The 11,412-nt window shown below is 38.4% G+C and overlaps 3 protein-coding genes across 3 annotated transcripts; 2 read left to right on the forward strand and 1 right to left on the reverse strand.

The window, feature by feature from the left end:
• Nucleotides 1-61: 61 nt before the first annotated feature.
• LOC103830076 (magnesium-protoporphyrin IX monomethyl ester [oxidative] cyclase, chloroplastic) lies at nt 62-2,031 on the forward strand. Its single transcript, XM_009105784.3, has 5 exons — nt 62-588; nt 932-996; nt 1,073-1,400; nt 1,487-1,585; nt 1,664-2,031. The coding sequence occupies exons 1-5, from the start codon at nt 115-117 to the stop codon at nt 1,925-1,927; spliced, it is 1,230 nt and encodes a 409-aa protein (XP_009104032.1). The 5' UTR covers nt 62-114; the 3' UTR covers nt 1,928-2,031.
• Nucleotides 2,032-2,048: 17 nt separating this feature from the next.
• Nucleotides 2,049-3,730, reverse strand: LOC103830075 (probable aquaporin SIP2-1). The gene is made up of 3 exons (XM_009105783.3): nt 3,184-3,730; nt 2,427-2,687; nt 2,049-2,348 (listed from the first exon to the last, which is right to left on the reverse strand). The coding sequence occupies exons 1-3, from the start codon at nt 3,469-3,471 to the stop codon at nt 2,181-2,183; spliced, it is 717 nt and encodes a 238-aa protein (XP_009104031.1). The 5' UTR covers nt 3,472-3,730; the 3' UTR covers nt 2,049-2,180.
• Nucleotides 3,731-6,794: 3,064 nt separating this feature from the next.
• On the forward strand, nt 6,795-10,071 carry LOC117126850 (phosphatidylinositol 4-phosphate 5-kinase 4-like). Its single transcript, XM_033276009.1, has 4 exons — nt 6,795-7,993; nt 8,358-8,525; nt 8,617-8,782; nt 8,859-10,071. Exons 1-4 carry the CDS (start codon nt 6,795-6,797, stop codon nt 8,973-8,975), a joined length of 1,650 nt encoding a protein of 549 aa, XP_033131900.1. The 3' UTR covers nt 8,976-10,071.
• The last annotated feature ends 1,341 nt before the right edge of the window (nt 10,072-11,412 follow it).

The raw sequence follows: 11,412 nt of genomic DNA on the forward strand, positions 1-11,412 counted from the left end.
AACAAGAAGTTCAGATTTTCACTGGATGAGATGTTTGCCTAATAAAACTCCACACAGCCTCATCTTCATCCTCTAGCTCCTTGCTCTCTCTCTACAGCTTCTGCAACTCTCTCTATGGCTGCTGAAATGGCGTTAGTGAAACCCATCTCCAAGTTTGCATCTCCAAGACTCTCCAACCCGAGCAAATACCTCTCTGGCCAACGTTTCTCCACCGTGATCAGAATGTCAGCCACCTCCTCGCCGCCTCCTCCGGCTACTGCCACCGCGAAGTCCAAGAAGGGCACGAAGAAAGAGATTCAGGAGTCTCTTCTGACTCCGAGGTTCTACACGACGGACTTCGAGGAGATGGAACAGCTTTTCAACACGGAGATCAACAAGAACCTTAACGAGGAAGAGTTCATTGCTCTGCTTCAAGAGTTCAAGACTGATTACAATCAGACACATTTCGTTAGGAACAAGGAGTTTAAAGAAGCTGCTGACAAGTTGCAGGGGCCTCTCAGACAGATCTTTGTTGAGTTTCTTGAGCGGTCTTGTACTGCTGAGTTCTCTGGGTTCCTTCTCTACAAGGAGCTTGGTAGAAGGCTCAAGGTATTTTTTCTTTCAGATTTCAATCCAAAACTTTTAACTGTTTTAAGATAGTTTCATTTCAATGGACCTCCGATATTATATTAGTCGGTTCCTAACTTTGTTATCAGAATAGAAAACCGGAATAATCTAAATATACAAAGGAATTTTATATCTCTAAAACCGAAAAACCGAACGTAAACTAGAAATGACCATGCCTATTTTGAACTAGTAAGTTCTGTGTGTCTCAAGTGTTGCTCTTGGTTTAGTGTTTCTTGTCTACATTGTGCTTGAAGGCTTGAAAGTTGTTTCATGGATCATTTTGTCACTGGTCTGATCTTAATCTTTTGATCTGTTGGTAATGCAGAAAACAAACCCTGTTGTTGCTGAGATCTTCTCTCTTATGTCCAGAGATGAAGCAAGACATGCCGGGTAAGATCTCTCAACAACAAAAAAAAACTCTCTTCTTGAGTGTTTTTTTTAATCTGATGACAAACTTTTCTTGCAGGTTCTTGAACAAGGGTTTGTCTGATTTCAACTTGGCTCTTGACTTGGGTTTCCTGACAAAGGCAAGGAAGTACACTTTCTTCAAACCCAAGTTCATCTTCTACGCCACTTACTTATCCGAGAAAATTGGGTACTGGAGATACATCACAATCTACAGACACCTCAAGCAGAACCCTGAGTTCCAGTGTTACCCTATCTTTAAGTACTTTGAGAACTGGTGCCAAGACGAGAACCGTCATGGAGATTTCTTCTCTGCTTTGATGAAAGCTCAGCCTCAGTTCCTCAATGACTGGCAAGCCAAGCTCTGGTCTCGTTTCTTCTGCCTCTCGGTTAGTAAACATTAACTCTCTCTACTTTCAAATATGTTTTAAAACATTGTCCTGACCAATAAGAGGATTGTTTTTCTTTTTTGCAGGTTTATGTGACAATGTACCTCAATGATTGTCAAAGAACTGATTTCTACGAGGGTATTGGGTTAAACACTAAGGAGTTCGATATGCACGTCATCATTGAGGTAAAGTAACTTGAAACCAGAAGATTAATAGTAGTAAGTAAGCTGTGTGTCTGAAAATGTTGGAAACTTTTGTTTCAGACAAACCGAACCACGGCAAGAATCTTTCCGGCTGTGCTGGATGTTGAGAACCCTGAGTTCAAGAGGAAACTGGATAGAATGGTTGTGATCTATGAGAAGCTGATGGCTGTAGGAAAAACAGATGATCCTTCCTTTGTCAAGAACCTCAAGAAGGTTCCTCTCATTGCTGGTTTAGTCTCTGAGATCTTGGCTGCTTATCTCATGCCTCCTGTTGAGTCTGGCTCTGTTGACTTCGCTGAGTTTGAGCCTAATCTTGTCTATTAGTAGCTGCCATTGTCAAGTTCTTGGTTTCTTGTAACTGAATGATGGAAACTTAGAAACATCTATTTTTGTTTGCTTAAAGCAAATACTTTTACTGCATCTATCAATCACATTGCACATTGGATTATCCCAAATTCACATTTTATTGAACTGGTTGATACAACTGAGTTTGCTACATAAAAAACACACAATACTCCCTGGATACAACAATCTAAACCCTTCGTGTGTGTTTGTAGAGGAGAGCTGACCTCATTACTCATTCAGATTTAGCTTTAGGTTTCTCTTGTTGTTCTTCGGTCAGAGGCTTGAACACAACATTGAAGAACCAAACAGCGAGCAAGGTAGCCTTGACAGGTCCAAGCCAATACACAAGTAAATGCTCTTGTGTTATATGTTCACCGCGTGCATAAGCCCATCCCATCACCTGCAAAGGTTTCAACACAAGACACTTAAAACATCGGTTCAAATCACAAAGAGTCTTTTTGTAATGGGAGATACATACAGCTGCTGGGTTCATGCATCCACCGGTTAAATCAGCTCCAAGAACATGGAGAGTCAACTTAGCAATACTACCAATCCAAGTCTTCATGAAGAAACTTCCTGGGATCTTTCTTGTAAGTCCCAATGAGAGCATTACTATGAAAAAGGTTAGTATCCCTTCCGTTAAAGCGCCGTGATGTATTGCTACGTTTAGTTTTGGTCCTTTTCCTATCTCAGGGAAAACGTGAATGATATGTTTAACCGCAAGGATTGATCCTAACACCTGCAATAACAAAACAATTTTATCAACTTTATTACACAACACAATGTCAAAACATAAAGCAAAAAAAATCTCCAAGATGAAGTCTTTTATGAAGCATCTTAGATCATAAATGATCTGACATTCTGAGAAGAACCCGGTAACTACTTTGACATTCTTACAGCAACACAGAAGCTCTACTCCCAACAAGTTATCAACTTTATTACACAACACAATGTGAAGACATGCACAGCAAAACAAGATCTCCAAGATGAAGTCTTTATGGAAGAACCCAATAGCTACTTTGACATTCTAACAGCAACAACAAGTTATCAACCTTATTACACAACACAAAGTGAAAACATGCAGCAAAAGATCTCCAAGATAGAGTCTTTATGAAACATTAGAACAAAGATCAACACACAAGCCCCACTTTCATCGAGGAGGATCGTTGTCACTGAGTTAAAAACAGAGACTTTATAATTCCACATCTAGAAAAAAAAAAGTCAACGAAGCAAACCTCGACGGGGATGCGAACCACGACGGAGAAGATGAAGCTGCTGAAGCCACCGGAGACACCAGAAGCCAAAGCGGTCAAAGGGTTGTAAAGTCCACCTTTGGTGAGTTTCTGAAGGAAAGCGAAGACGAACATGGAGATGACGGAGAAGAGATAACGGACGATATCTCCGGTTGTATCTTTCCGGCTGAACCCGAGTACTCCGTGGACTAAGACGTTGACTAGAACTCCTGCCCATATCCACATGAACGACAGAACAAGATCAGAAACCACTAAACTGATTCGACCCATTTTCGACGGAACTCAATTTCTCAGGAAAGGAAGCTTTTTTATGATTGGGTCTTATGAATCTAGCATATGATTGACGCTATAGACATTTTTTTTTGTGTATTGGGTGAATGTGGTGGTGACTGGTGACGTGAGTCAGCTTCCGACAATAAAGGTTTTTGTTTTGTTTATAAAAAGATTTTTTGGTATCGGAAAGACGATGACGATGTTTGGTCAATGGCCAATAGACATGAAGTTGAGAGGATAGAGAGAGATAAGTGGCTACGGTTTTACAACTTGGTAACCCGTTAGAAAAAATAATAGTACAGCGTTGGCTGTTTTACCATTTTTTTGAATTTTCAAATCGAAATTGGGTTAAGGACTTTAGCATATAAGCCGAACAATATGATTATTAGCCCATGGATTTTAACAATGGAAATTATCAAGGCAAAACTGTAGCGTTCGAAGATAAGATGATCCAAAGACTGATTGGCTTAGACCGTCAGACTGAACGGGTTGAACAATGAAAGAAAGAGCTGGCCAAAGTTGAATGAACTGACTGTAATGGAAGGAGAAATGGATCGATATCCATTAGGATCAGATCGGATGAACCCACGGTCTGAACAAAGTTAGAATCTTATCTGTTTTTGAGCCATTCTAAGCAGGGGCGGATCCAACAAATTATAAAACATGAGGTACATAATGAAAGAAAGACAAAATGTAAGGATATATAAATATTTTACATGGGGCACATAATGTAATAACCATATAAAATAAGGGCATTTATCTAAATTTTGAACAAAAATCTTTTTAAAAAAAATGTAGAGTGAGGCACGTGCCACACCTTCACCTTACCCCTGATTCTAAGCTTGGTCAGTCGATTTTACCGCTTATATTATGGCTAAGTGTTGTTGGATTTCGGAGTGTTCGGACGTCAATTCAGGCAATGCAGAATTTTTAGACAGCAATGATCGGATTCAGATTAGTGTTGTTGGATTAAGTAAACCCACTTATTTACTGGAACCTCAGTTTATCTATCTAAATCTTATTTATTATGTTTGCTTGATTTGTCTGAAATGAACTAAAGCACACAAATAACTCTAATTCTAGAAAACTTGGAAAATGGCCAAAGTATGATCGAAGAATTTGGTTCTAACTCGTTTTGATGGTACGAAAAAATGGGTCGGGTCCCTTCACAAGCAACGGCTACAAAATGCTAAAAATCAAGGCTAGTCAAAACATGCGAGGCAAAGATGACAGGACAACCTTTTATCATGTGCTGATGTGCAACGCTACAACTAAATCTCTAGCATTACAGATTTTGTTATTCTCTGCAATTTTACACCAAACTTAATAATCTCGAACTCCGTCCATTTCTAAGCTCACGACTCCATCACTGAAACGATCACACGGTAAACTAAACTACAAGTCTTTTGGTTATCGGTTCGATTCAGTTTTTTGGATATTTTCGGTTATTACTCTCTAGTACCCATATAGGAACTGAGGACAAATCGCTTCGGATCAGTACGTTTAATCTTCGGTTGAATTGATATGAATGTTTGTTTTAAGAGGCAAATGCCAAAAAGTGAAAAAATTGTATCTAATCCGGTTGGATCTTGGTTACTTTTGTATCCAAATTATCTATATCAACCGAAAAACTTAGATAAATTGCAAAAAAATATCCAAAGTACTAAAAATGATTTACAAGGATTTTTCAATTTTTTTTGAAAATATTGTTTAATTGAAAATAAAAATAATGAGATTCTTATATTTCAATTTTTGCATATATTTGGTTTAAACATTTTTTTTTGAATTTTCAGAAAATTATAATATTTTGGTTATATTTTAAATCTAAAAATAACTAATTTTTTTATTATGTATTACGTTTTGAGTAACCAATAGGTGGTGTCCAATATATTTTAAACGTGTTATCCAATTCGGTTCGAGATCGGATAATCTCGGGTTTGGTAATGGTAAGATTTTTTTTTCTTTTTTGGTCATGAGTAAATTGCATTGAATCATTCTTGGGTTCACTCCTAGGGTGAACCTCTAGGTTCACCAACCAATAGGATTTCATTATTTCAAATTCGATATCTTTTAAAAAAGGAAACAAAATATTTTCAAATTATATTATGTTTTTAAAATAAAAAAAGATAATAGTTACAGAAAAAAGAATTAAAAAAAAATATTTTTAATGTTCTCAACAAAATACTAAACCCTAAATCCTAATCCCTAAACCCTAAATCCTAAACCCTAAACCCTTGGATAAACCCTAAACCATTGGGTAAATCCTAAACCCTTGGGTAAATCCTAAACCCTTGGGTAAACTCTAAACCCTTGGGTAAACCCTAAACCCTTGGATAAATCCTAAACTCTAAATAAAAAACACTAAAACCCTAAACGCTTGAATGTTTTAGTGTATAGTGATTTTGATTTAGAGTTTTGGATTTATCCTAGAGTTTAGGGTTTATCCAAAGGTTTAGGGTTTAGGATTAAGGGTTTAGGGATTAGAATTTAGGGTTTAGGGTTTAATGTTATGCTGACGACGTAAAATATTTTTTTTTGTAATTATTACTTTTTTTTTTACTTTTTAATTTTAAAAATATAATATAATTTGACAATATTTTGTTTCCTTTTTTAAAAGATATCGAATATAAAATAAAAGAATCCTATTGGTTAGTGAACCTAGAGGTTCACCCTAGGGGGTGGACCTAAGAATAAATCAATTGCATTGCATTGGCGTGTTAGATAAGTTACTACTACTACTGTAGTTTAATTTTCAATTTAAATTTTAAGAAAATATATTTTGTTTCTTTTAAAAAAAATTGTTTCTGAGAGAAAAACTCGGAAATGCTAAGAAAAGAAAGAAATGAGTTTGTTCAAAAAAAAAAAAGAAAGAAATGAGTATTGTTTGTTTTTCTAATCTGAAGGCTTTCAGTAGTTAACGAACGGTTTCTTCTTTGGATGGCATAATTAGTTAAAAGAGGAATTGATAAGAAAAATATGAAATGTCGGAAATAAGTTCTGTTATGAATTTTATGATCTCTTTTGGCCGCTAAGTAGTTTCATCTCTCTTTCTCTCTCTCTAGTTCTTTGCTAGGTTTGGATGATCGTTCAGAAAACCATTCACTCCAAACATGTTGCGATCTCAAAGAAAAAATAAACTCTCTATCAATATGATTCAATGACAATGGCTATAGAAATTCACAAGCCTCAAGAAAAATTATATGTTTTCTTAGGGTTTCATGTGTAATGTGTACATCTGATATGATTTGTTGTTTAGACAAGAAAAAGTATATGTATTATTAGGGTTTCTTAATTAGGTTTGTTCTATGAAGAAAAATAAAATGAGCAAGGAACAAGGCTGTGTTCTAAAAGCTTGGGAGGTGACGGTGAGAAAGACCCAACAAGCCAAGAAACGAGCAAACAACATTTTTGGAACCGTATCTGTAGCTCCACAAACAGATGATGAAGCTACTGCGACCGAGGAGAATGATGATGAGACCAGCACTAACAGAAGCAGCATAGGAGAACTCTACAATGCCGAGAGAGTACTTCCTAGTGGAGACTACTACACAGGTCAATGGTACGATAGTTTCCCCCACGGACACGGTAAGTATCTATGGACAGATGGTTGTATGTACATTGGTGAATGGTACAACGGGAAGACTATGGGGAAAGGGAAGTTTGGTTGGCCTTCTGGTGCAACGTATGAAGGTGAGTTCAAAAGTGGATACATGGATGGGATTGGCACGTACACAGGTCCTAGTGGAGATACTTATAGAGGTCAATGGGTGATGAACCTGAAACATGGACATGGGATCAAGAGTTACGCAAACGGAGATGTCTATGATGGTGAATGGAGGAGAGGTTTGCAAGAATCTCAAGGGAAGTATCGTTGGAGAGATGAGAGTTATTACATTGGGGAGTGGAAGAACGGTATGATCTGTGGCAAAGGTACTTTTATTTGGACAGATGGTTGTAGATACGATGGGTTTTGGGATGATAGTTTCCCTAGTGGAAACGGGACGTTCAAGTGGGACGATGGGAGCTTCTACGTTGGTCATTGGTCTCAAGATCCTGAAGAAATGAATGGTACTTATTATCCATCGGGGAATGAAGAGAATCTTGAATGGGATCCTAAAGATGTGTTTAACAATCTGAGTGAGTACAAGATTTGTAGTGGAGAGAGAGTTCCTGTGTTGCCTTCACAGAAGAAGCTCTCTGTGTGGAACTCTTCCAAGCGTGTAGAGAAGCCGAGGAGGATCTCTGTTGATGGGAGGGTGAGTGTTGGTTTAGATAGAGCGTTTGAGAAGATGAATATGTGGGGAAGTGAAAGTGGTGAAGGCGCTGCTGATATTGATTCCACCACAAGGAGAGACTTGGATGCTGAGATAATGAGACTTGAGGCTGAAGGATTCATTCAGAGCTTGAAACCTAGCCCTGTGCCTATGAGATTGCCAAGGGCAGGGAAGAAGCAAGGGGAGACAATATCGAAAGGACACCGGAACTACGAACTTATGCTCAATCTACAGCTTGGAATCAGGTAACCATCTCACCCAAGACTGCCTAGCGCAAGTGGAACGGTCTAACATTGTTTTTAATGTTCTGCTCGATCCTAAAAAGGTTACTACATTTATAAATTACGGTCTAAAATTTTAAATTATATTTCTAAATTTAGGACATAATTTCAGTTGCTCAAAAAGGACATAATTTTAAATTAAAATTAAACATGTATAGATGTAGTTATTAACTTTTAAAACTATATTATTACTTCTATAGATATATGTTAATATTTTTTCTGAAGATATAACCTAGAAATAATTTGAAATGGCATTGATCTCACTTTACCTCCTCACCGGTTATAACAATTGAAGCTTTGTTGACGTCTAATGATTTTGGTTAAGCAGACATGCTGTTGGAAAACAAGCTGCTGTTGTGTCTCTTGATCTTAAGCATTCAGCTTTTGATCCAAAGGAGAAAGTATGGACAAGATTTCCACCAGAAGGAACCAAATACACACCTCCTCACCAGTCTAGTGAATTCAAATGGAAAGACTATTGCCCATTAGTTTTTAGGTGAGAAACCATAACACTAACCTCTCTACGTACAATAGTTCTTATTGGTCCTTATTATTACACATTTGTTACACTAATCATCTATCTCCAGGAGCTTGAGGAAGCTATTCAAAGTAGACCCAGCTGATTACATGTTATCAATATGCGGTAATGATGCACTTAGGGAGCTATCGTCCCCTGGCAAAAGTGGAAGCTTTTTCTACCTAACAAACGATGATCGTTACATGATTAAAACAATGAAGAAGTCTGAAACTAAAGTAAGTAAAGTTACAAGGTGAAGAGTGTGTGGCCTGCTACACATACTAACTCCTTTCTGGTATTAACATGATGCAGGTGCTTCTAAGAATGCTTGCAGCGTATTACAACCATGTTAGAGCATTTGAGAACACTTTGGTGATTAGATTCTACGGTCTCCACTGCGGTAATGATCCGAGAGATAATATGCCCTGATGGAAGAACGGTTTCTAATCAAGAAGAGGTAAAGAAAGAAGCAGAAAGATTCTTTAAAGAATTCCTTACGTATGAGCCGATGGACATAGAGGAAAAGTCTGTACAGGATCTTCAGAGCATTATCCCTTTCAGATGTAGCGAAGAAGAAAGAGCAAGGCTTATAAGAATTGTTACAGAGGAGGAGATAAGAGAAGTTGTATTCAGGATGCCAAGTAGTAAATCTCCAGGACCGGATGGGTATACAAGTGAGTTTTTTAAGTCAGCATGGAGCGTAATTGGAAAAGACCTCACCATTGCAGTTCAGTCTTTCTTCAGTAAGGGATTTCTACCTAAGGGTTTAAATGCAACAATACTGGCGCTGATACCTAAGAAGGACAGAGCTCAAGAAATGCGAGATTATAGACCGATCTCATGCTGCAATGTGCTATACAAAGTGATCTCCAAAATCATCGCTAACAGACTGAAAGGTACATTACCACAGTGTATATCTTACAATCAATCTGCGTTCATAAAAGATAGGCTTTTGGTTGAAAATTTGCTGTTGGCAACGGAGATAGTCAAAGATTACCACAAAGAAGATGTTTCTCCTCGCTGCGCAATAAAGATAGATATTGCAAAAGCCTTTGATTCAGTGAATTGGCAGTTTCTATTGAATACATTGGGAGCCCTGAACATGCCTGAGGAATTCATACATTGGATCAAGTTATGCGTCTGTACGGCTTCATTCTCGGTTCAGGTTAATGGAGAGCTTGCGGGATTTTTTCAGAGTAAAAGAGGGCTCAGGCAAGGGTGTGCTTTATCACCATACTTGTTTGTCATTTGCATAAATGTGCTGTCTTGTATGCTGAACAGAGCAGTGGAAAGGAAGCAGATTGGTTATCATCCTAGATGCAAAAACATCCTCCTGTCGCATCTATGCTTTGCAGATGACCTGCTGGTATTTACTGATGGAACAAAGAGATCAATAGAAGAAGTTCTCAAGGTGTTTAAGGAGTTTGAGAGTTGCTCGGGTCTGAAAATAAGCCTGGAAAAGTCCACCTTATACACTGCAGGGATAAATGAGAGTACTAAGGCGGATATTATAGCTACCTTTCCCTTCTCATCCGGAAGCCTTCCAGTCAGATATTTGGGCCTACCCCTTCTCACCAAGCGTATGCCAGTAAGTGACTATCTTCCACTGGTTGAAAAAGTGAGAAAAAGAATGAGTTCTTGGACAGGGAGACTTCTCTCACATGCAGGTCGTTTGCAGCTCATAAAATCTGTTATAACAAGTCTTGCTAACTTCTGGATGGCAGCATTCAGGCTACCAGGAAGCTGTTTAAGAGAGGTGGAAAGGTTATGCTCTGCATTTCTTTGGTCTGGCCCGGATCTCAAAACAACAAAGGCGAAGGTTAGTTGGAAGGATATCTGTTTCCCAAAAGAAGAAGGTGGTTTGGGTCTTCGGCCTTTGAAGGAGTTAAATAAAGTTTATGGTTTGAAGCTGATATGGAGACTAATGGCAGGGAAGTCGCTGTGGGTTCGCTGGGTTCAATGCTACCTGATTCGGAAAAGCTCATTCTGGTCAGTTAAAGAAAACACAAGCTCTGGATCCTGGGTCTGGAGGAAGCTACTGAAGCTTAGAGGCCTTGCAAAGCTGTTTATTCGAAAAGAAGTGAGAAACGGAGAATGCACATCTTTTTGGTATGACAGATGGTCCAGATTTGATGATCTAAAAGAAACACTTGGAGACAGAGGACCACTCGAATTAGGTGTCCCTGATTATTACTCTGTTGCAGAGGCAAAGAGAAATAGAAGAAGGAGGAATCATAGAGTAGACTTTCTGAATCAGATAGAAGATGAGATAAGTAAGCTTGGTGATGATCGTGAGGAAGATATTGTATTATGGAAACATGCTGAAGGAAAATATAGAAACACGTTTTCGACAAGCAAGACATGGGATCAGATTCGAAGCAAGAAGCCTGTTTGTGTATGGCATAAGGCTGTCTGGTTTTCGCAATCCACTCCTAAATATGCTTTCATCATGTGGTTAACTCTGAAGGAGAGATTGCAGACTACTGACAGGATGCAGCAATGGAATGGATCTATAAATACAACCTGCACTCTATGTAATGAAGCGCCGGAGTCATATGCTCACCTCTTCTTTGGATGTCGATATTCTGGGATGGTTTGGAGAAAACTGGTGGAAGGATTGATGTCTGAGGATTTTACAGCGAATTGGAGTGAACTGATAGTTATGGTTTCGAAGTCATGGCTGACACCCATTAAGACATTCATTCTTCGTTATGCTCTGCAAGCCACAATGCATACAGTTTGGTGGGAGAGGAATGCACGCAGGCATGGGGAGAAGCCTAGAGATGAGACTACATTGATAAAGATTGTGGATAAATTCATAAGACTGAAACTTCTATCACAAAAAGGAAGGGGGGATTACTTTGAG

The sequence above is a fragment of the Brassica rapa genome, chromosome A07 (assembly GCF_000309985.2).
Source record: "Brassica rapa cultivar Chiifu-401-42 chromosome A07, CAAS_Brap_v3.01, whole genome shotgun sequence".
NCBI classification, from domain to species: Eukaryota; Viridiplantae; Streptophyta; class Magnoliopsida; order Brassicales; family Brassicaceae; genus Brassica; species Brassica rapa.